Here is a 25,545-nt window from a genome sequence, read left to right as displayed (position 1 = left end):
CAATGAAGAAGTGAGAATTATGAAAGGAGGTCAGAGGGATACCTGGCAGCCAAGAGGTAGGTGGGTGGGGAGGTGGAGAAGGGGAGTGAGAATTGTGCAGAAATATGCAGCCCATGACTCCAAAGTCATCTGGTCCAATTAAGGCCTCCAAGAACAACAGTGTCCCCAGGGGAAGAGAAAGCAAAGTTGGAAAGAGCTACTTGTCATATCCCTTCACAGGTGAGCTGAAAATCCTAAAGAGGAACACTCTTCAACAGGTAAGAAATATATCCCCTTATACACCTGGTTATGTGGAATTAATGAAGGCTTTGAAGACCTCCCAGAATGGCTTCAGAAGACATTTTTAATGAGTTAGATCTACCCTTCTAGTACGTTTTAGAATAGAATAGAATATCAGTTGGAAGGGACCTTGGAGGTCTTCTAGTCCAACCCCCTGCCTAGACAGGAAACCCTACACCACTTCCGACAAATGGTTAGCTAACATCTTCTTAAAAACTTCCAGTGTTGGAGCATTCACAACTTCTGGAGGCCAGTTGTTCCACTGATTAATTGTCCTCACTGTCAGGAAGTTTCTCCTCAGTTCTAAGCTGCTTCTCTCCTTGATTAGTTTCCACCCATTGCTTCTTATCCTAGTGCTTTGGGGAACAGCTTGACTCCCTCTTCTTTTGGGGCAGCCCCTGAGATATCGGAAGACTGCTATCATGTCTCCCCTAGTCCTTCTTTTCATCAAACTGGACATCCCCAGTTCCTGCAACCATTCTTCTAAAGGGTTATCGTGTCGTCTGAATGACATGCGGGTCGCCTTGGAGGTGATCCTGTTTGGAGACCGAGGAAGTAAATGTGGCTCTGGACCAGCACACTGTATGACCCACGGCTGATCATTTTATGATCAAATAAACCACCATCGAATCTATGGAGATTCTCAAGTCATCATGGTTATCCCAAAGGTGCTTTTTTCCCCCCCAAGAGATCATTGGAATTTTTGGTTTCCCTTTGAATACCTTTCCCTTCTCATCCCAGAAGCTTCTTTGGTTCTCAGTTCAGTTCTCCAGAACCTGAGAAGCTTCTCTGGATGAGAAGCGAAACGTCTTCAAAGGGAAACCAAAAAGTCCAGATGCTCCTTGGGGGAAAAAAAAACACCTTTGGAGAAAAACCACCATTGAGTGGGAATACAATACAATAGCAGAGTTGGAAGGGACCTTGGAGGTCTTCTAGTCCAACCCCCTGCCTAGACAGGAAACCCTACACCGTTTCAGACAAATGGTGTAGCTAACATGTTCTTAAAGACTTCCAGTGTTGGGGCATTCACAACTTCTGGAGGCAACTTCTGTTCCACCGATTAATTGTTCTAACGACAAGGGTTAACCAGATTTTATTCTCATATCGCATCCACATGAGTCATAAGGACACTCCCTCCCTTCGGGCTCCATGGCAGAGGTCCTCTCTGTCCCACCACAAATAGGGCCTCGGACGTTGTCTAGGGTCTGGCCAATTTTTTTAAAAAATAAAAATCCCGCCTTTTGAGGCTGTCCGAAAGAGAGTGTGACTTTGCAAAGACACAGCTAAACAGAGGGGGCAACTCAAAACGTGGGATACAATGGATGAAATAAATAAATATGTCCACATGGGGAGTGGGGGGGTGGGAAGGAGACGAGAATGCAGGCCAGCCCTACTGGAGGCCCCCTCCCCACCCAATCTAGCCACATTTGGCCTGAGGGTTCGGCCGCATTTGCCCTAAGCCCAACGGGGATGGGCTTCGGACACGACTTGAGGATGCTCTCCCAAGCTCTGGAACGGTGGGGTTGAGGGGCTGTGCAATGTGCCATGCCTCCTCTACTATTCACAGGACGGGGTTTTTTTTTTCCTTTTTTCCTTCAGCTGCCTAAAAGGATGCCCAGCTAGGCTCTCCAACTAAGGCAGGAGAAAAAAAAAATCCAAGGAGGTTGACTCGTAGTAAGTTCCGCTGGAAGGTAGCCAGCTTCGTAGTAAGAGAGAGGCTTCTACCCCCATCAAGGTATTATTATATAGGGGGTGGGAGGGTGGGAAAAAAGCCCGTTTGAAGCAGCTGGGGGAAGCCTAGAGCCTTGCCATGCATTGAGGTCAACCACCACGTTGGCACTTCCCTTGTGCCATAGAGGGGGAAACACACTACCCTACACAGAGAGAGAGAGAGAGATAGGAGGGAGATGCACACACACACACACACACACACACACACACACACACACACACATCCTGGGCTCGGTGCCAGGAAGGCGCGTGAGCAATGCCGTAAACTCCCCGGGTTTTCAGCACCCAGGCGAACGGACTTCCCATGATGCCTGCCCATTCCTTTCGCCCGCTTTTCAACCCCCGCCAGGGATCCCAGCAAGCGGCTTTGATGTGCTGGATAGAAGCAGCAGCAAACGGGGTGGGGTGGGGTGGGCTTGTGGGAAGAGTGGGGGGGCGCGGAAAGACAGATGCGCTATGGAGGGGAGACAGCAATGAAGGAGGAAGGGAGGGAGGGAGGGAGGGAGAGAGGAAGGAAGGAAGGAAGGAAGGAAGGAAGGAGGGAGGGAAGGAGGGAGGGAGGGAAGGAAGGAAGGAAGGAAGGAAGGAAGGAAGGAAGGAAGGAAGGAAGGAAAAAAGGCATCATTCAGATGCAAGGCAAGAGGAGGAAAAAAAAAAAAAGAACCAGGAGGAGGGTTAACCATTGTAATTTCTGGGCTGGCTCTGGATGATGTCATAATGGCAAGCAGCAAATGCAACTAACCAAATACTGGGCACCTTCTAAATCTCTCTCTCTCTCTCTCTCTGTGTGTGTCTCTCTCCCTCTCTCTCTCTTTCTGCCCATGTGACCTTTAATACCGAGATTTGGCTGAAATACTAAATGATTTCTTAGCGTTTTGCATGGAGGAGGAGGGGGGGAAGAGAGAGAGAGAGGGAGAAAAAGAGAGAAGGGTGGAAAGAGAGAGAGAGGGAGGGAGGGAGAGACAGAGAGAGGGAGGGAGAGAGAGAGAGAGAGAGAGGGAGGTAGGCAGGAAAGGAACTAAGCATATTGGGCTGCTGGCTGCCCTTCTGGTCCAGGGGATTTCGGGGAGGGCTCCCTCTTTTTTTTGCATCCCTTGCTCTGCCTATCTTATCTGTGTGTGTGAGAGAGAGAGGAGAGAGAGAGAGAGAGAAGGGGAGGTGAGGATGGTGTGTGTGTGTGGGGGGGAGCCCAGACCTTCCACTCCATCGGAACACACCCCTTTTCCTACTACAAAGGCAGCGCTAGCAACCACATTTGCTAGAGTAGAAATTCCACTCCCGCTGTTGCTACCAGCCTCGCTCGCCCTCCTCCTCCTCCAGCCTCCCATTTTCAGGAGAAAACACCCTCCACCCATTTATATATATATATATATATATATATATATATATATATATATATATATATATATATATATATATATATATATATATATATATATATATATATATATATATATATATATATATGAAATACTAAATGATTTACACACACACCTTTGCTAGACCCTACACTCTCTCCCATCTCTTTATTAAAAAAAAACAACAACCAGGGACACACACACACACACACACACACACACACACCAATGCCATTCGCTTGCCAACGGTACGCTGCCCGCCGCCGGAGTATTATTGAATGAAACGCAACGAGCTTCTTCTTTCGCTCGCCACCCTGGGGCTGAGCGTAGCCAGCTGTCCCCCACCCACCCCCCCCGCCAGCCCACCCCCACCGCTTCCCTTCGCTGGGATCCATCCACACCCCCTCCCCCCCCACAAACCGCTCGTTCAAATTAAAATGATAATCATCGATACTTCGAAGTCGGCCGGGCCCCACCCCCCTCGCTGCCCCACCCCCCACCCCAGACAGATAATGCTCCCCCCACCACCACCAAAAAAAATGGATGCGATTTGGAGCGAACCAATTAGAGGCGGTTAGAAAGAGAGAGAGAGAGAGAGAGAGAGAGAGGGAGATTAGATAGATGGATGGATGGATATAGATGGATGGATGGATGGCTAGATTAGACAAGCACACGGATACACACTCTCGTGTGCGAGTGCAAGCACCACCCTCACCAACAGGCATGCACGCATCCGTCCTTTTTTTACACCCATCCCTAGCCAGAGCCCCTCTTCTCCCCCAAGCCCCTTCCTCTTCGCCCTCCCTGCTTCCACGGGGGGGGGGGACCCGCTGCAAGAGAGAAAACTCCCGGCGCTGCTGAAGGGAGGATTTGCACACACACACGCACAAAAAAGAGAAAAAAAAATATTCCGCATGGCACCGAACGCTGCCGTGCCCCCCCCTCCCCATTCCCGTTGCCGACCCCCGCCCGGTCCCCATCATCACCATCATCAAAATTTTTTTTTTTTGCAATATCTGGTTGCTATGCCAACACCCCCTTCCTCCTCCTCTCCCTTGCCCCCAGGAGGAAGGGGAGGCGGTGGGGGGGGGGTAAAGGAAGAAAAAGAAGAAATAATTTTTTTTTTGCAAGGAGAAAAAAATGGGTGGGTGGGAGGGAATGGAGGGTCTTTGGGGTGGGTTGGTGGGGGGGAAGGGGAGAAAGGGTTGAGCCCCCCCCTCCCTCTTCCCTAGACTGGAGTGGAGGAGGAGATGGGGTGATGGGGAAGGGAAGGGGGAAGAGGATGAGAGAGGGAACGAGAGAGAGGGAGAGGGAGAGAGAGAGAGGGAGACAACAGGGCAAGGGGTGTGGTAGCGGCTTACCAATGATGCTGATTTGATTGTGGCAAAGGCTTCTCTGTTCCTGTAGTGGAGGGCCTGATTCTGGACCGAATGAGTAGGCCGCAGTTCAGGCCTGCGCTCCCCTTGGCCCGCCTCATCCCTTATGAATACATGATCCTGCAGAAATGGATAAAAAGAAGGAGAAAGTCCGCTTGTGCTCGTCGCTCTTCGCCAGCCGCCTTGCTCTCACCCTGCTTTTCACATAAGCCCGGCTGTTTGAAATGCATAGTTTAGCGCCTTATAGACCCCACGGCGGCGGTACAACACGAAGGGGGAAGCACATTGGAGCCTCCCTCTCTTTTTCTCCTTCTTCTTCTTCTTCCTTTTTTTTTTCCTCCTTCTTCTCGTTCAGCGGATGATGGCTTAAGTGGGGATGCTGCCTCCGGAATTTCCTGGCAGGTTTTCCTTGCCTTCCTCTCTCTCTCTCTCTCTCTTTTTTTTTTGCTCCTTCTCTCTTTCCCCTTCTTCTTCTTCTTCTTCTCCTTTTTTTTTTTTTTGGGAGGTGGGGAAGGGGAGGGGTGCTGCTTAACCTCCGAGAAATTCACATCGGTACCCAAAAGAGCATTGGAAACGCAGCCGCCGCCGAGCACTGCAGAGCTGTGAGCGGGCTCCTCAGTAGCGCTGGCTGTGAACGTTGCACCCAAATAATCTCTTTAAAAAAATGGTTTCCATGGCTAGGAAAAACGCTGCTCCCGTTCCTGCCGCCTTTGCAAAGAGGAATAAGGATTTGCCTCATTCCCTTGTCCAGCCTGGGCTTTCCTCTCTCTCTCTCTCTCTCTTTTTTTCCCCTTCCTCCTTTTTTTTTTCCTCCTCGCCCCCCCCCTACACCTCCTCTTTCTCTCTTCCTCTTCTCTCTCCACCCCCCCCCTTTTCCTAACCACCACCACCCTTACACCTCTCTGAACTCGGCTATCTGCTCCGGAGGAGCATTTTCTGCATGGATGGCTGCAGCCTCTAGGAGGAGGGGAAAAGAAAGGGGGGGGGGGAAAAGGGGGGAGCAGGAGGGGAAAAAAAAAACCCGAAGAAGAAGAAGAAGGGAAGGGGGGGAAAAGAGAGAGAGAGAGAGCGTGCTCTGGCTTTCTCTCGGGGGGCTCCAAAAGATTCGGTGGCTACTCAGAGATGGTGCTTTCTAGTCATGATCCTGCACGATTCTAGCATTTTCTCTCCATAGCCTTGCAAAGGGATGAGAGTGGGGTGTTTTTTTTCCTCTCTCTCTCTCTCTCCCTTTCACATTTAAAGAGACAGAGCACACTTTCCCTTACAAGTAAGCCTGACCCGAAAGGCAACGACGGGGGGAACCGGGAGGGGATGCGCCCTGGCTGGCTCGTGCATGCACCTCTGGGGCGTGGGGAAGGGGAAGGGAGCGGGGCCCGAAGGAGCTAAAGATAGGATGGAGGGGTGGGATGGGGTGGGAGGAACGTGGGGAATATGAGTGGGGTCCCGATTTGGAAGGTGTACACAGACACACACGCACACACAAACATGCACACGCGTGACGCCCCGTGCACGCACGGGGTGCACGGTTCTAAGCTTGGCTGCCTACTTACCTCCCTCCCGCCCCACCCTGAGCCTCAGCAGGTCATCTGTGAAATGGGGGTGGGAGGGGGAATGGATGGCCGTCTTCCGCCAGCAATCGGGCTGGACGTGAAAACGGGCACAACGGCGTGGGTCAAACCCCACTTAGGTGGGGTCATCTGTGGTCAAGCGAGCGAGTCACAGACGCTGGCAAAAGTCACTGTCGTTCCTAGCCAAGGGTGACCCGCATCAAACATATATATGTATAAATATATATATGCTTTAAAAAGACAATCGCTTGCATTTCCGCCAAGTGTAGGAATGCGGGCAGCAAATAATGGTGTGGGGGGGTTGTCCTTGTTTAACGACCACCACTGGGGCCATTAAGTCGCTCAGCGAAGCAGTTGCTTGCATAAAACCGCCACGCGGCCCGATGGTCGGATTGCAAGTTTGCTTCGTTTTACACTCCCGAGATGACGGTCGGTGCCAAGACTAGGGGAGGGCGGAGGAGGGCAAGGGGATCGATTTGTTCACCAGTGTCATCGGGGCTGGGAGACGAGGAAGTTACTAAACGAGGACTATGGGGATGGTCCGGATGGTATTGGCTCTGGCCCATTTGGGGCTGCTGCCAAGAGACCCTGGCAAGGAGCAGGAGTTTGCGGAGCAAAGTTGCCTACGGGTTGCAAGAGCCGAAGAGGCTGCGCGACAACATTCGTTGTGAAAAGAAAACACATAGGGGACAACTGTGGGAGGCAAGTTCCAGTATACACAACGAACACACAAGGACCAGGTTCTACTAGTTGGCTAAATTTTGACCCGGGACAGGTAAAAATAAAACTGGCTCAGGGTTATTATTTGTCAGCATCCTTCAAGGTTTCCAGCTTCCAAATCATTCTTAAAGACGGCCCTCCTAAAGCCTCACTGCATGCAGGCAGTCCTCGACTTACGACCACAACGTCTGCCCCTAAGCAAGGCAGTCTTTTAAGCGAGTCACGCCCAGTTAGGATTGTCTGAGTGCAGAGACGCTACGGTGTCAAGGTTGGAAGGGCGAGGTTCCAGTCCTTTCTTCCCAGGGCTGCTCTCACTTTCGCCGTTAAAACGAATGGTTGTAACTCGAGGAGTCCCTATCTCCTCTATGCTGGTGAGAGGCCTTTGATTTTGCAGGACTTTCTAATCTTCCATCATTAAGCAAGCAGGTCTGGCAAGAAATTTGATGGGACAGTTTAAGCATCTCCAACCATAGTGGTTTTCTAAGCCGTGATTTATCACTTACAAGCTATGGGTGGTTCTGAAGTTACGACAATTGAGCCTCACATTTGTGTTGCTAAGTGAGGAGTGGTGCGGTGGCCTAGAGGTAGAACTCTCATCTCACAATCAGGAGGCTGTGAGTTCGATCCTAGGTAGAGGCAGATATTTCTCTCTCTCTCGGCACAGTGTGAATATATCTGCTGAACAAAACTCCACTCTGGCAACAGGGAAAGGCATCTGGCCACTAAGCACTCTGCTACTTCCATTCAGTTGCCCAAACTCCACCCTGCAGGGGATTTTGGGGGTCATAAAAAGAGGATGATGATTTGTGTTGCTAGAGAAACTTTTCTTAAGTGAATTTTGCTCCGTTTTTACGACCTTTCTTGCCACCAGTGTTTAAGTGAATCCCTGCAATTGTTAAGTTGGTCATTTGGTTGTTAAGTGAATCTGGCTTTGCTTGTCAGAAGGTCGTAAAAAGAGGATCACAGGACCCCGGGACACTGCGACTGTCATAAATGCAAGTCAGTTGCCAAGCATCCAAATTTTGATCCTGTGACCCTGGGGATACCTGCAACAGTCGTTAAGTGTGAAAAATAGCCCTAAGTCACTTTTGTTCAGTGCTGTTGTAACTCTGAATGGTCGCTAAATGAACTGTTGTTGAGGATGACCTGTAGTCCTCAAGTTAAGACCATTCGATCAAAGTTAAGAGCAGTCCTGAAAAGAGTGACTTAAGGCTGGTCCTCGCGCTTACAACCATCACAGCATCCCTGCAGTCAGGTGATCAAAACTGGGCATGTCTCACTTAAGGACCATACTGCTCAGTGATGGAAGTTCCAATAGGGGTCGTAAGTCAAGGACCACTACCTGTCCTATTCCATTTTACAACAGCACTGAAAAAAGTGACTGATGGCAGCTTTTCACACTTAAACGTCCTTTGCCACATCCCCGCGATCAAAATTCAGACGGGTTGCTAACTTCGAGCGGGATAATTACACCGGTTGAGACAAGAAATGGGTCTCTGTGGTCTCAACAATATATCTAATTTTTGTGATAATTATTGGGCCTGGGCAGCACTTTTGAGACCAAAAGATGCTTTGGTCCAGCTGGGGTCAGGAATCTCTTTGCACAGGAATCGGTTGTTTGGGATCTGTTTGCTGCGAAAAAGAGGCAGGATTACTGTAAAAAGCTACAGACCCTCCAAAAATACCTTTAAAATCGGTTCACCGACAAAACCGCACTCGACTAAACCGCGGTGATAAAACCGCGTGTTCTAAAGTGCTCCGACAAATTAGCGCTGAATCGCGCCGATAACAGTGCAGAGACAGAAGCGCGCTGTAAAACTAAACCCAACCCTAAACCTAATCCCTAACGCTAAACGTAACCCTAAATGTAACACTAAACGTAACCCTAAATGTAATGCTAAACCTAACCCTAACCCTAACCCTTAACCTAACCCTAAACCTAACCCTTAACCTAACCCTAAACCTAACCCTTAACCTAACCCTAAACCTAACCCTTAACCTAACCCTAAACCTAACCCTTACCTTAAGTTAAATCGGCTTTCTGTCTCCGCACTATTGTAAAGTGCCCTTCGGTCTCGGCGCTGTTGTCTCCGTGCTGTTGTCGCCGCGTTGATGACGTCGCGGTTTTAGCGACGCGGTTTAGTCAGGCGCGGTTTTGACATTCGCCCTTTTGTCGGGTTACGTTAAAATCAAACTGGACAACCCCCCTGACTTGTTGGCTCATCCTACCAGAGAGGCTTCCTTATCTAAACCAGTAAACAGAGAGAATGTGAGCAGGCAAAAATACAGTAGGAACTGGAGTGATTTTCGATTTCCTGCTGGCTTCCCCAATGGCTTTGTCTTAAGGGAACGGCAGGGAGTGCCGGAAATCGCGATCGCGTGACGTGGCAACTGGCCACGGCAACACCCCAACTCTGAGAAGACATCTAGTGGGGTGTAGCTGCTTGAAATTTCAATTCCGCGGGAGTCATGGATCCCATGGACGGGTTAAGTTAGCGCTGCGACAGTTCAAAATGGTTGGGCTTTGGCGCCAGACGGGAGGGAGTTTTAGTTATTGCGTATAGATGTGAAGTGCTCCACTACAAAAACTTATTACTCTCATTAGGTGGCTTTGGTGGATCTAATTCAGCAACACACTACTGCATAAATTTTATCTGATAAGCAATATATTGTTATTGCAGCAATAAAACGGTGTGATCTTGCACAAGGTATATATTAGTCAGCGTTTTGGCAAAAACTATATGCATTGGGCTCAGATTAGGATGGTGTGGGTTTATTTTTATTTTTTTTACTGCAAGTGAAGACAATCGGGGCCCTAACTGCTTTGATGTTAATAGGGGAAATTATAACTTATTTGCATTGTTTGAACGACAAAGTATACATAGCATGTCCCTAACTCCCTGGCACTGGAGAATTTTAAGCATTTTTTTTTTAAATAACCTTACTATAGCCAGTGTAAATGGATGTTCCAATAAACCCAACTGGACAATTAGGAAAACACTGGGTTTATTTATTTATTTATTTTATTTATTAAATTGATTTATAGGCCGCCCAATCCCGGAGGACTCCGGATGGCTTACATTAAATTTTTCTTTTTCTTTTTAAAAATAAAATATCTGAAGGCATGTTAAAAAAAAAGCCATTTTCGGCATTTGCTAGTCACATTTCTAGAGATTCGGAATAATTATTCCCCAAAATACATCCTTAGGCGTTAGAGATTGCTACTATAGAATAAGTTTATTTTTTTCCACCTCCTTTCATTTCTTTCAATCAGATTCTCTGGCCATTGGATGCTTACTTAATCCTGGAACTAGTTTTATTCCTTTCTATTCATGCTTTTTAAGTCTGGGGAAGAGAGTAAAAACTTCCCCCTCTTAAATATTGGTGTTTTCTCTTAATGCTGGCTGGGGGATTCTGGGAGTTGAAGTCCACCTACTGTAAAGATCCTGAAGTTAAGAAACATTGCCTTCCCACAATGCTTCTTTGCCGTGCGCTGCTGAACCAATTCTTTCCTAGTCCTTTACTTAGGTAAAGGTTCCCCTCGCACATCTGTGCTAGTCGTTCCCGACTCTAGGGGGCGCTGCTCATCTCCGTTTCAAAGCCGAAGAGCCAGCGTTGTCCGAAGACGTCTCCGTGGTCATGTGGCCAGCATGACTCAACTCCCGAAGACACACGGAACGCTGTTCCCTTCCCACCAAAGGTGGTTCCTATTTTTCTACTTGCATTTTTTACCTGCTTTCGAACTGCTAGGTTGGCAGAAGCTGGGACGAGTAACGGGAGCTCACTCCGTTACGCAGTGCTAGGGATTCGAACCGCAGCGCTACCGATCTTTCTGATCGACAAGCTCAGCGTCTTAGCCACTGAGCCACCCTTGTCCTTGACTTATGACTGTTTACTTAGCAACTGTTCAAAGTTTATGGACATGCTGAAAAAAAAAGCAACTTGGAAACAGGTCCTCGGACTTACAACCTTCGCATCATGTGAGCTTGGTAACCTGTGTTGTACTTACAACGGTTGCGTCACATGCTCTCCATTTCCAGTTGTCTTCCGACAAGCAAAATCAACTAGGTTTGACTAATGACAAAGTGGCTCATTTCACAGTCCTGGTCATTGGCTCAGCAAGTATGGGAAAAACAGGTGGTTAAAACGGGCGTGACTCCCTTAGGATCAACTCACTGAAGAGACGGAGGTTCCGGTTGGGTTGTGGTCATAAGTCAAGGACTGGCTGTGTTTGTTTGTTGTTTTAAACACACTTCTACACTGCCACCATGGAAAGTATCCTCAGTAGCTCAAGATGGCAGCCTTCAGACTCCCTCAAAATTAAAAAAGGAGGGAGGGGAGGTTTATTTGTTTCGTTTCGTTTCATTCACACACACAATCACACCGACCCGGGCTTTGCCTAAATCGATCCACCCGTTGGAGAGCGACAAAGTAGAGGAAGGATCAAACAGGGAAGTAGCATGGAGTCATTGGGTAAAGACAAGAGGGCAAGTTCTGAATGCCCTCGCATGCCTTTTCAGCTTTATCTAGCTTTTTCCCAGCTGAATTTGCCAGTCTGGGAAGATTCCTGTAAAACAGGCATGGAGCAATAAAGTACCGTATTTTTTGGAGTATGAGACACACCTTTTCCCCCCAAAAGAGAGGGCGAAAATCTGGCTGGGTCTTATACACTGAATACTCCCGAAATCCCGCCCCTTCACAAAAATGGACGTACAGAGCAAAAAATGGGCCGATTTTTGCTCCCCCCCCCCCCCCGGAGCACTCTACAACCTCCTAAAGGCTATGCATGCTTTGTTTTGGGCAAAAAAAAAAACTGGCCCATTTTTGTGAAAAACAGGGCCTTTTTTGCTCGTTTTTGCACCCTCCCCAGCCCCCAAGAGTACTTTGTAGGCCTCTCAAACTCTCTGCATGCCCCGTTTTTCACAAAAAACAAGGTGTGCAGAGTGCAAAAACTTTTTTTAAAAAAAAATTACCTCTTCAAAATCTTGGTGCGTCTTATACTCTGGTGTGTCTTATAGTCTGAAAAATATGGTAATTGGACGTGAGTGTGTATGTCCAGTAACAGTAACAATGGCGGGTGCTACCTTTTGGCTGGGCGGTCAGTTTTCTGGCTGGGGAAATCAACCCGACCGGCCCTGTATCCGAAAAAGCCAGCCCAACTTTCCCTCTGTGCACAAGGCCAGGAAGCGGGCCAAGTCGAAAGGGGGGAGCTTCGAGAGCTACTAGGTGGCCTACCCGCGACGGCTGAAGCTGACGGAAAACGGGGACATCGGTGCGTCTTATACTCCGAAAAATATGGTAGCTAGTTTGAACTCTACATGCGCGGGTCTGGTGGCTGGCGCCTGACACCGTCCCATAGAAGCTACACTGGATCAGAAGGATCGTTCCGCTAAGACCACGTGTGCTCGGGCGTCCCCACGCGATCCGCACCTTGTACTGAGACTTGAGAGCCCTGAACCACGTACCTTCTTGGGGAGATCCGTGAGCAGCTATTTTGGTCAAGAGAAGAATCCACGCGTCGATCAGGATCGGGTGGGAAGTTACGTTGTTAGTTTAGGGACTGTGACCGTTTCAGTCAGAGGACAACCACTTGGAGGGGGGATTGGAGACTACGTGGCGTTGCAGGAAAGGACAGAGGTAGACATGCAAGGGTTGAAGGACACAATGAGAGCAGGGTAGGGCAGAGGCTGGCAGGCATTCTCTCTTAAAAGGCGGATCTTAGAAGCTTCCACTCGTTGTTAACTTCCTTATTTTTGCTTCCAGCCCAACTGCCAAGACCGATACCCACTGTCCCCTACGTTCCTTCTTCGCTCGCAGCTTGACAATGACAGGGAGGGTGTGTTTGGTCGGAATGCAAGGGAGGAAGAACGGTATTCAAGCGTCCCTCGGCTTCCGTGAGACACTGCTGGCAACTCAAGGACGCCCTGAGCAGATGTCCCGGCGTGGCTGGCTGTTCCCCGTAACATACCGTATATACTCGAGTATAGGCCGACCCGAATATAAGCCGAGGCACCTAATTTTACCACAAAAAACTGGAAAAGTTATTGACTCGAGTATAAGCCTAGGGTGGGAAATGCAGCAGCTACCGGTAAATTTCAAAAATAAAAATAGATACCAATAATGTTTTTGAATATTTATTTCAAAGAAAAACAGTAAACTAGCGGTGTATTCAATGAAATACTTCACTCACCTCATGATGCTGATGTCCCGCTGTGATGATGATGTCCCGTGCAGCCGCGGGAGCGATGTCCCGCCTCCTATGACACACGGCACAGTGATTCCTATCATTGGATCACTGTACCAGAGGAGGTGGGACATCGCTATGTGGCTGCTTGCCATAACAAGGAGGAGGTGGGACATCGTTGCAGAGCGGCAGGAGGGGGAGGAAGGGGAATCGTAAGACAGCCCTGCATTACATTAGAACGTGAGGAGGGGGGATGGTGCGGTGCGCGCTGCGCGGCAAACTGACACAGAGGGAGGGGAAACTCAGGGGCACTGGGCCATTCACGAGTGTCACCCAGCGGCATGGCCCCGCCCCTTTTTCTCCTCCATTTCGGGCAAATTTTTCACTGACTCGAGTATAAGCCGAGGCGGCTTTTTTCAGCCCCAAAAGTGGGCTGAAAAACTAGGCTTATACTCGAGTATATACAGTAATGAACCAGGGTGATTGTTGGAAGTTTGGGACTGTGGGTGACCCGTCGGGAAAAGCGAGAATTAACCATATTTGCTTTTGCGCGGGGAAACCCAGAGCTGGTTTTGCTTCTTCAGTGCCAGTGTGGTTTATTCGGTAAAGCTTTATATACGCTTGATAAAATAAGGTTCCTTTTTCTGGATTCGCTAACTGGACACCAACGCTACTCAAGATGTGCACCGGACACCATCCTGTACTGCAAGGACACTGACCCTAAACTCTTAAAACAGGTAGGCCTTTAAGGTAGTCCTCAACTTACAATCAGAATCAGAATTTCCATGGTTAAGCAAGTTGGTTGTTCAGTGAATCGGGCCTAATTTTTAACCTTCTTTTTTTTTTTCTGGCCACAGTTGTTAAGCGAATCACTACAGCTGCAACTGTCAAGTGTTGACTTTGTTGAAGGGCAGGAAGGTCACAACCACAATCATGTGACCCTGGGATGCTGCAACCGTCATATCTACAAGGCAGAGGCCCAGCACTTAAATTTTGATCGTGTCATCCTGCGGATAACGGGACGGTTGTTTTAAATTGCGGGGACTGCTCAGCGGTCACTCCCCCACCCCCCCAGTGCTGTCGTAACTTTGAATGGCCACGATATGAATGGTTGTAAGTTGAGGACTGCCTGCACTGATGAATATGTCCATGAGGATTCGGTCATCCAGGCCAAAGGTATCTGAAAGGTTGAATCATGGCAAAAGGGACCGAAATTTGTTACTTTGAGGAAGTCTCATTGCCCATCCAAGCAACTCGGTCAAAAATTTTTTTTTTTAAATGGTATAATGCAATATATCAGGGGTATCAAACTGGATTTCTTCGAGGGCCAGATCAGCATTGTAGTTCTCCTCCACGGCTGAGGGGTGGGGGTAGGGGAAGATGGGACGGATGCTTCCTGTAGCACCCTGACACCCAAAACAGGGCAATGGGGGGGCATGCCTTGGCCCCTAGTGCCTCATTTTAGCTGGCAGGGTGCTACAGGAGGCCGACCAGGCCGAAAACAGGGCATACGGGGCCGCACCCCGTTTTGGCTGCCAGAGGTACCGCGGGCCGGCCCTTTGCTATTTCCAGGCTGGCCCGCGGGCCAGATTTAAGCGCCTTGTGTGCCGCATCCGACCCGCCGGCCTTGAGTTTTGACACCCCTGCAATATATCAATGGAGACTCAATCATCCAGGCCAGTGGTCCCCAACTTTTGTGGCTGGGGGGTGGGCGATAGAGGGGAAATGGGATGCGTGAGTGGTGGGCTTGCGTGCATGCGCGCATCTCCAATCACGCAAGAGAGAAGCCTTTGGGGCATGGTTTCGCGCTTCCTCGGGCTTCTCGGCACCAAAACGCTTTTGCAAAGGCCTGAAGCAGTGCGAATTCGCTTCCCCGGAGCGCCTTTTATCCGTTTGCAAAAGCTTTCGGGGCGGAGAAGCCTTTGGGAGCACAGCCTTGGGCTCCAGGCAACTCACTGAGGCTGCCCGAGACTCCAAAAGCAGATCAGGTGTCCTACAGAAGCAATCTCGGTGACTCCACAATGCTGAGCAGGGCATGCTCGTCCCGTTCAGCCTCTACACCCATTGCTCTGGTTTCGGAGCATTGGGAGCAGGTGGCTTGGCGGCCCGTCTGCGGTGGGGGAAGAGGTGAATCGTAGCGTACATGTGCGCAGCTCCGCTCACGGAAGAGAGAAGGGTTTGGAGCACAGCTCACGAGAGTGGAGCTTTGTGCACGCCCCGGCCTGCCTCTTGAGCAGCCCGGTAGCGGGCTGCAGCCCAGGGGTTGGGGAGCCCCAATCCAGGCCAAAGGTTTCTAAAATTACCTAACTTTTTGTTTTTGTTTTAATTTGGACCGACAAAGTTGCTCGGAGGAGCAGTGAAATATGGTTCCACCACAAAACCGCGTTCGACTAAAGGGCGCTCGACGAAACCGCATAGCTGACGTCATCACAGCGCGACAACAGCGCAGAGAAAAAAGCACGCTGTAAACGCTAAACCTAAAATTAACCCCTAAACCTAAATCTAACCCCCCTAAACCTAATCATAAACCTAACCCTAAACCTAACCCTTAACCTAACCCTAAACCTAACCCTTAACCTAACGCTAAACCTAATCCTAACCCTTAACCTAACCCTAAACCTAACCCTAACCCTTAACCTAACCCTAAACCTAACCCTAACCCTTAACCTAACCCTAAACCTAGCCCTAAACCTAACCTAAACCTAACCCTTACCTTAACTTGAATCGGCTTGCTTTCAAAGCGCTATTTAAAGCGCCCTTCTTTCTCCGCGCTCGCTGTTGTCGCCCTGCTGATGACGTCAGTGACGCGGTTTAATCGGGCGCGCTTTAGTCGAGCGCGGTTTTGTCGTGCCACGGTGAAATATCTCAGATTAACAAGTTTTGTTTTTCCTTGCCATCATCATCATCATTTAATGACCCTTTAATCCCTTGTGGGATGGAGTCTGAGCAACTGAATGGAACTGAGTATTTACTGGCCAGATGCCTTTCTTGTCGCCAGGGTGGAGTTTCCCCTCCCGAGAGAGGGGGGGGGGAATATTTGCCTCCACCTAAGATTGAACTCACAGCCTTCCGAGTGTTAGGCGAGAGCTCCACCCTCTAGGCCACCATTTCCCCGTTGCCATGATTCAACCTTTTTTTAAACATTGCTTGCACCGATGCAACGGACGGTGCCTTTAAGATCTGCAAAGGAAGTACGGTGAAACAGAGATCAGGCGCGAGCAGAGGAGGAGGAGGAGGACAGTTGGGTGAGGAAGCACCAGCCAGACGTACCTTCTTCATCACAACAGAGGAAGCGGAATCATGCACCAAAAGCAGCTCAGAACTGCTCTCCTCCAATACCTCCTGCATGCTGTTGACACTGCTGCTTTGACTCCCTGTGCTGATAGACATGCTGGGGATGGAGTGATTGCTGCCCAGACTGTCCATCTTCCTAGTCAGCTTTGTCCCATGCTCACTGTCCTACAAAATAAGGAGCGGCAGGTTTAATGCCGGGATGAAAGGAAGCGCCACCAACCGGGGAGAGGTGTGTGTGTGCACGACTAGAACAGGGACCGTTCTAGAGGAGGCGCAAAGGTTCTTGCCTACTTCTAGGTCCGTGTTGGGGCGAACCGATGGAACGTGTGCCAAAAGCGGCATGCAGAGCCATGCCGCACGGCCGGTTCCACCACAAATGCGCGCACAACAAAAGCGCGCCTGACTAAACCGCGGTGTCTAAAGTGCGGTGACAAAACCGCGCGACGAATGAGCGACTAATTAGCCCTAAAGCGCGCCGACAAAAGCGCGCCGACAGAAGCGCGCTGTAACGTAACTCTAAACCTAACCCTAAACCTAACCCTAAACCTAACCCTAAACCTAACTGTAAATCTTACCTTAAATTAAATCGCGCTTCTGTCGGCGCGCTGTTGTCGGCGCGCTTTTGACATCGCGGTTTTAGCGCCGCGGTGTTGTCGGCGCGCTTATGACGTTCGCACTTTTGAGGGTTCATGGCACGGCCTTGTGGGCTCCTCTTGGGCATTCCGGTGCCCGCATGCCCGCCGGCTAGCTAGTCTCCGCAAGTGCGGGAGCGCCGAAAACCCGGAAGAGCAGCCTTCCGTCGCATATGCCTGCACCAGCACCCAAGCCTCAAGGTTTCCAGCGCACACATGCGCAAGAGCCAGCCGTTCGTCGGGCGCGTGCCAGAAACCGGAGGTTTGGGTGTCGGTGCGCGCATGTGCAATGAAATGCTGCTCTTCCGGGTTTCGGCACTTCCACAAGCGGGGACGCCAGCAAGGCCGCGCGTTCCAGGTGGGATGGATTTGTGTGCCATTTCTGGCACGCAGGTTGGCCCAGGGTGACGTAAAAGGTTAGCTTTCACTGTTCTAGTTCCTTCCGGACTCCTTCTGTGGGGTCCTTAGGGGTCTCTGAGCTCGGCAGTTTCCTTGCAGGCGTTTCGTGGCCCAACTAAGTAACCTCATCAGGGCTAAGAGGGAGAGAGGAGGAGGAGAATTGGGAAGGAAGGAGGAAGAGGAGAAGGGGAGGAGGAAAAGAACTGTGGGGTCCTTGGTGCTCTCTGAGCTGGATGGTTTTCTTGCAGATGTTTCATTACCCAACTAGGTAACATCATCAGTGCTAGAAGGGAGTGGGGTTCAGATAGCACGAAGGACTCAAAACTCTTCCTCCCCTTCTCCTCCTCTTCCACTCTACAAACCTCAGTGCCTTTTGGCACTGATGGTGTTACTTAGTTGGGTAATGAAACGTCTGCAAGAAAACTACCAAGCTCAGAGAGCATCAAGGATGCCACATTTCAACCCTGAGATGCAAATATTCTCTTTTCTTGCAGATGTTTCATTACCCAACTAGGTAACATCATCAGTGCTAGAAGGGAGTGGGGTTTGCAGGGAGGAGGAGGAAGAGGAAGAGGAGGAGGAGGACGACGACTGTGGGGTCCTTGGTGCTCTCTGAGCTTGGTTGTTTTCTTGCAGACATTTCATTATCAAACTAGGTAATATTATCAGTGCTAGGAAGGAGTGGTCATGAAATGTCTTCAAGAATACCACTAAGCACAGAGAGCACCAAGGACCCCACAGTCCTTCTCCTCCTCCTCACAAACTCCACTCCCTTCTAGCACTGATGATATTACCTAGTTGGGTATTGAAACGTCTTCAAGAAAACCACCAAGCTCAGAGAGCATCAAGGACCCCACAGTCCTCTTCCTCCTCCTCCCTGCAAATCCCACTCCTTCTAGCACTGATGATGTTACCTAGCTGGGTCATGTTCAGAGAACACCAAGGACCCCACAGTTCAACCTCGAGCTACAAATATTCTCTTTTCTCAGCTTCCTTCTTCCCTTGTGACATAAAAAAAGGTTACTGAGAAGTGGCAGAAGCCAAACCGCTTCTCCCCAACGCCTGTTTATCTGATGTTTTGCAAACCGGTCAATCTTCGCCCGTCTTGCCCTCTGCATAAATCAAGATAGGTTTGGGTCTCTTTAGTATTTTGGGGCTAAAAAGGTCAAGGTTCCCCTTGCATATATGTGGTAGTCGTTCCCGACTCCAGGGGGCGCTGCTCATCTCCGTTTCAAAGCCGAAGAGCTAGCGCTGTCCGAAGACGTCTCCGTGGTCATGTGGCCGGCATGACTAAACACCGAAGGCACACGGAACGCTGTTCCCTTCCCACCAAAAGGTGGTTCCTATTTTTCTACTTGCATTTTTAACGTGCTTTCGAACTGCTAGGTTGGCAGAAGCTGGGACAAGGAACGGGAGCTCACTCTGTTACGGGGTGCTAGGGATTCGAACCGCCCAACTGCTGACCTTTCTGATCAATAAGCTCAGCGTCTTAGCCACGTCCCTTTCATTTTGGGGCTAAGTAGCCTCAAACTCCCATCTTTTAGGCACCAGGTACCTAAAAGGGGAGAATCGCTTCATGGAAACTCCTATTTCACATCTATTTTTAACCGCAAATTGGAAATAGTTACTCCATCCCAGATAGGAAGAGATGATTAAAATAATAATAATAATAATAAAAACATGTTAGTTGCTATCTGCCCAGGGTCATTCCAGCAGCCATACTGACAGGAAGCAGATGATGGTTTTCGACATGCGTTCAAGTACAGGTAGTCCTCGACTTACGACCACAACTGAGGGGCTGGAATTTCCGTCACTAAGCAAAGCAAGGCGGTTGGTTAAGTGAGCGGCGCCCAATTTTACAACCTTTTGGGGGTGGGTTGATGAATCCCGTGGGGTTGTTAAATGAACCCTGCGGTCGTTAAGCGAATCAAGTATTGACTGGGCTTGTCGGAAGGCGATCAAGTGGCCCCCGGGATATATATATACACGCCGGTCGGCAAGCACCGAAATGTTAATCATGTGACCCTGGGGACTGGTCCCTTTCTCCAGGGCCATGGTAACCTTGAATGGCCGCAAAAACGAACGGTCGTAAGTCGGAGACTACCTGCCTTCAGGTTTGCATGCTGCATGCAGTGATTATTTGGTGGGGTGAAGGACCACTGTGTCAGGAAGACCGCTCCGGAAGAACGGGGAAGGTGAATTCACACTCAAATCACAACCCAATGCTTGCTAGTGGATGGTCACATTTAGGGGGTTAAAATATCTGGGAGGAAGGATCTTGGTCACTGGGCTTTCTCTATGATCCTTGTTGCTTTTCTAAACCAAGATTCTTTCTAGTCTATAGCGCCGTGGCGGCGCAGTGGTGAGAATGCAGTATTGCAGGCTGACTCTGCCGAATGCCAGCAGTTCGATCAAGGTTGACTCAGCCTTCCATCCTTCTGAGGTCGGTAAAAAAAAAAGCGAGGACTCAAAAGACTGTTGGGAGCAAGAAGCTGACTCTGTAAACCGCTTAGAGAGGGCCATTGGTCAGTTGTCCTGATCTAAATACCACGTTAACACACTAGCACTGTATTATATTGGGGGGGGGGGGGGGGGCATAAATAAAGAAGAAGATCCAATGAGGAAAACATTCCGCAGTTGTCCTCCAGATGGAGTGTCCTCCCTTGATCGATGGGCGGATTGGCCATGGACTGGTCTTATCTCCATTTCAAGCTGGAATGAAGTGACCATTGGTCCATCCTCATCTGAATTCAGCCACGGGGAGAAGGAGTTGCATTTCTGCTTGGGCTGGACGCTCTATCATCTCTGTCGGACATGGCCACGAAGGAAACGATCTTCTTTAATCCGGGTACAAAATGGCAACTACCGGGCCCTGTTTTGGGATCTACCGTGTTTTCCCCAAAATAAGATAGGGTCTTATTATCTCCCCCCCCCCCCTGAAATAAGCGCTTGGCCTTATTTTCGGGGAGGTCTTATTATTTTTGAGGTGCTCCTCTTAACCTCGGCTGGCGGGCGTGGATCGGCTGATCTAGAGAGGGTCAGAAGTTCTGTCTCAGTTTCTGGCCCACTCTTGCCAGCGCGGGAACTAGGGTTTGTGGTAGAGGCCGCCGCGAGGCTGTTCCGCGGGGATGGCAGGTGCATGCGGAGCGCGTGGGACATGTTCCACCCCCTCTGCCCTCCAGGAAATGGCGGGGACCGTCTGCACATGTGTTTGAATATTTTCGGGGACGGCTTATTTTCGGGGAAGGACTTATTTTAGCGCATGCGCTCAAAATCCCAATTGGGCTTATTATTTGGGGAGGTCTTATTTTCAGGGGAGGACTTATTTTAGCGCATGCGCTCAAAAGCCAGATTGGGCTTATTATTTGGGGAGGTCTTATTTTCGGGGAAGGACTCATTTTAGCGCATGCGCTGAAAAGCCCAATTGGGCTTATTATTTGGGGAGGTCTTATTTTCGGGGAAGGACTCATTTTAGCGCATGCGCTCAAAAGCCAGATTGGGCTTATTATTTGGGGAGGTCTTATTTTCAGGGAGGACTTATTTTAGCGCATGTGCTCAAAAGCCCGATTGGGATTATTATTTGGGAAGGTCTTATTTTCAGGGGAAGGACTTATTTTAGCGCATGTGCTCAAAAGCCCAATTGGGCTTATTATTTGGGGAGGTCTTATTTTCGGGGAAGGACTCATTTTAGCGCATGCGCTCAAAAGCCAGATTGGGCTTATTATTTGGGGAGGTCTTATTTTCGGGGAGGACTTATTTTAGCGCATGTGCTCAAAAGCCCGATTGGGATTATTATTTGGGAAGGTCTTATTTTCGGGGAAGGACTTATTTTAGCGCATGCGCTCAAAAGCCCAATTGGGCTTATTATTTGGGGAGGTCTTATTTTCAGGGAAGGGCTTATTTTAGCGCACACGCTCAAAAGCCCGATTGGGCTTATTATTTGGGGAGGTCTTATTTTCGGGGAAGGACTTATTTTAGCGCATGTGCTGAAAAGCCCAACTGGGCTTATTATTTGGGAAAGTCTTATTTTTGGGGAAGGACTTATTTTAGCGCATGCACTCAAAAGCCTGATTGGGCTTATTATTTGGGGAGGTCTTATTTTCGGGGAAACAGGGTAACTGTTTTGGGATATGACTCTTTCGGGATCTAAGTAGGGCCTGATTTCCATAGCCGTTAGCCAAAACTAAGAGCAAACTTGATCTTTGCTTCAGATGCTCTGTTGCCATCCATCTCAAGGACTGTCACCAAAGCATCATCGGCCATAATTCAGCGGTGAGACAGCCTTGCTCCCAACCAAATTCCTCATGTTGCGCTGGGAACCCATGAAAAGGGACTTGGCAGGCACCCTGTGAAGCAGGAGACCCGTTATGATGACATTCACGGTTCTTATTACTATTTATCAGCGGTATAGATAAACGTGATACCTCCTCGTCTTCCTGGGACTCGTTCAGAGGGCCATTGAACACCTCCTGGAACAGGATTTTGTTCATTTTCCGAGACTGAAGGTTATCCAACTCCCGGACTGCATCCTTGGTTCTTTGAATCAGGTCTATCAGGACCCTGGACGGACGCTCGCATCGTACAAATTCGTGCTGGGTTTTTAGAAGGACGACAGAAGCGTTCTGGGTGAGAAGACAAAAGAGACAAAAGACAAGGCGCCCCCCCAGCCCGCCCAATCTCTTGCACAAGGGAAGCAGACCTCCCTCTCTCTATTACGGCAGAAAATATTAATTAAGATTTCACCAAAGTAGGCACCATTTCATCATCATCATCATCATCGTCATCATCCTTGCAGGATAATTCAGGAACACTGAATGATCCTGAAATTTAGCATTCTGATGAAAATTTGGTCATTTTAAAGGAGTGGGATTTTTTTTAACATAAAAAGCAAGTTCCAAGTTGACTGATGTCATGTTGTTGATGGGCTGTGCCCTTGTTCTCACTTATGTACCGTTACTACACTCACTTATGTAGTGTTGACTGTTGTTGATGGGACACGCCCGTATGCATAGAAGACTGTGCATTATTGACTATTGATGATGGGATATGCCCTACTTCACATGGACCAATAACTAGGTATTGTTGACTATTGATGATGGGCTATACCCTTGTCCACACAGACTCTCTTATGTAGAGTTGACTGTTGTTGATGGGACACGCCCTTACGTGTAGAAGACTGTGCATTATTGACTATTGATGATGGGATATGTCCAAATTCACATGGACCCATAACTATGTATTGTTGACTATTGATGATGGGATTTGCCCTACTTCACATGGACCCATAACTAGGTATTGTTGACTATTGATGATGGGCTATTTCCTTGTTCAGACAGACTCACTTATGTAGTGTTGACTGTTGTTGATGGGACACGCCCTTATGTGTAGAAGACTGTGCATTATTGACTATTGATGATGGGATTTGCCCTACTTCATATGCACCCATAAGTAGGTATTGTTGACTATTGATGATGGGCTATACCCTTGTCCACACAGACTCTCTTATGTAGAGTTGACTGTTGTTGATGGGACACGCCCTTATGTATAGAAGACTGTGCATTATTGACTATTGATGATGGGATACGTCCAAATTCACATGGACCCATAACTATGTATTGTTGACTATTGATGATGGGATTTGCCCTACTTCACATGCACCCATAACTAGGTATTGTTGACTATTGATGATGGGATTTGCCCTACTTCACATGCACCCATAACTAGGTATTGCAGACTAATGATGATGGGCTATTCCCTTATTCGTACAGACCCATAACTAGATATTGTTGACTGTTTATGATATGGGATATGGCCTTATTCACCAGGTATTGTTGGTTACTGACAATGGGATATGCCCTTATTCATACAGGCCCATAAGTATGTTCTGTTGACTATTGATGATGGGATATGCCCTTATTCGTACGGACCCATCACTATATAATGTTGACTATTTCGGACTATTTCGGTGTGGCATATAGACTCAAGACTTAGGTATGGTTGACTGTGGTTGACGTGTTATGCTCTTATTCCTATGGTCTCAAAATTCATGAATGAAGGCAAAAATATACATGTCCTGGGATAATGTTGCGGGATCCAATCAGGGCCAGTCGCCGGGACCAGAGGTTTTGTCTTCCGAGCTTTCAGACTCATGCTGAAGCCCAACCTCGGGGAACTTCTCTCTCATCAGAATGTCATCTTTTCTCTCACCATGGGGGTGAGAGAATCATGGGGGTACCTAGGTGCTCCCATGTTACACCCCTCTTAGGTGGCCTGCACTGGTTGCCGGTTGTCTTCCGGGTGCGATTCAAGGTACTAATTATGACCTTTAAAGCGCTCCATGGCTTAGGCCCAGGGTACCTGCGAGACCACCTACTGCCACTGGTAGCCTCCCACCGTCCAGTGCGATCCCACAGAGTTGGCCTCCTCAGGGTGCCGTCAGCCAGGCAGTGTCGGCTAGCGACCCCCGAGGGGGAGAGCCTTCTCTGTGGGGAGCGCCCTTCCCTCTGGAATGAGCTGCCCCCGGAACTTCGGGTAATCCCCGACCTCCGGTCCTTCCGACACGCCCTAAAAAGTTGGCTTTTCCAGCAAGCCGGCCTGGCCTGAATAAAATAAAATATAGGATTAATTTGTTAATTTTAATTCAATTTTTAAATTTTTTATTGTAAATATCAATTGGGGTTTTTTTTTGATACTTTCTTTAATGTCCCTTTTAATTTTTGTAATATGTTTTTTCTTTTATGTTGTACGCCGCCCTGAGTCCTTGGGAGAAGGGCGGCATATAAATCCAATAAACCTAAACCAAAAAAAATCACATTCTGGTGAGAGAGAAGATCACAGGTAGTATTTAGCCGGTTTGGACCAGTTTAACTGAACCGCAGTGGAAGTCGCGGGTGGCCCCTGCTCGCCCACCCCGGCTCGATTTTAGTCCCATGTAGGCACGTTTTTGAGGCTGAAAGTCCGCATGGATGGGCGTGGAAAGTAAGTGAATACTATTCCTGGAGAAGATCCCTGAGGATGGGCTCCAGTATGAGTCCAAAAGATCGGAAGAGTAAACCTCTGGTGACCAACCCAGATTGGACTCAAGATTATGTCGTGTTGACCGATGAGCAGTCTACTTTCCTTCACAAAACAAGGAAGTAGACTTCACAGTAATCTGCTTCTTAGTCTTCAATGTGTCACCTCTTCTATTCCATGACCCGACAAATGCGCGCACGACAAAAGTGCGCCGGCGAAACCGGGGTGAGAAAACCGCGACATCATAAACGTGCCCACAACAACGCGCCGACAAAACCGCGCCCACAAAAGCACGATTTCAGTTAAGGTAAGAGTTAGGTTCAGGGTTAGGTTCAGGGATTTCAGTTAAGGTAAGGGTTAGGTTTAAGGTTAGGTTTAGGGTTAGGTTTAGGGATTTCAGTTAAGACAAGGGTTAGGTTTAAGGTTAGGTCCAGGGTTAGGTTTAGGGATTTCAGTTAAGGTAAGGGTTAGGTTTAGGGTTAGGTTTAGGGTTGGGTTTAGGGTTAGGTTCAGGGATTTCAGTTAAGGTAAGGGTTAGGTTTAAGGTTAGGTTTAGGGTTAGGTTTAGGGATTTCAGTTAAGGCAAGGGTTAGGTTTAGCAATAGCAATAGCAGTAGACTTATATACCGCTTCATAGGCCTTTCAGGCCTCTCTAAGCGGTTTACAGAGAGTCAGCATATTGCCCCCAACAATCTGGGTCCTCATTTTACCCACCTCGGAAGGATGGAAGGCTGAGTCAACCCTGAGCCGGTGAGATTTGAACCGCTGACCTGCTGATCTAGCAGTAGCCTGCAGTGCTGCATTTAACCACTGTGCCACCTTGGCTCTTAAGGTTAGGTCCAGGGTTAGGTTTAGGGTTAGGTCCAGGGTTAGGTTTAGGGATTTCAGTTAAGGTAAGGGTTAGGTTTAGGGTTAGGTTTAGGGTTGGGTTTAGGGTTAGGTTTAGGGATTTCAGTTAAGGCAAGGGTTAGGTTTAAGGTTAGGTCCAGG

General features: G+C 48.8%; 1 protein-coding gene across 1 annotated transcript in view; it reads right to left on the bottom strand.

The window, feature by feature from the left end:
* Positions 1-25,545, bottom strand: part of TAOK3 (TAO kinase 3) — a 115,705-nt gene that overhangs the window by 30,671 nt on the left and 59,489 nt on the right. Inside the window, 3 exon segments of the mRNA XM_032229324.1 lie at positions 4,730-4,864; positions 16,487-16,675; positions 21,966-22,133. Coding sequence (XP_032085215.1) covers positions 4,730-4,864; positions 16,487-16,675; positions 21,966-22,133 — 492 coding nt within the window.

The sequence above is a fragment of the Thamnophis elegans genome, chromosome 13, assembly GCF_009769535.1.
Source record: "Thamnophis elegans isolate rThaEle1 chromosome 13, rThaEle1.pri, whole genome shotgun sequence".
Taxonomy (NCBI): domain Eukaryota; kingdom Metazoa; phylum Chordata; class Lepidosauria; order Squamata; family Colubridae; genus Thamnophis; species Thamnophis elegans.
The sequence above is the reverse complement of the archived record's forward strand: the minus strand, read 5'-3'. Positions and strand labels throughout refer to the sequence as shown.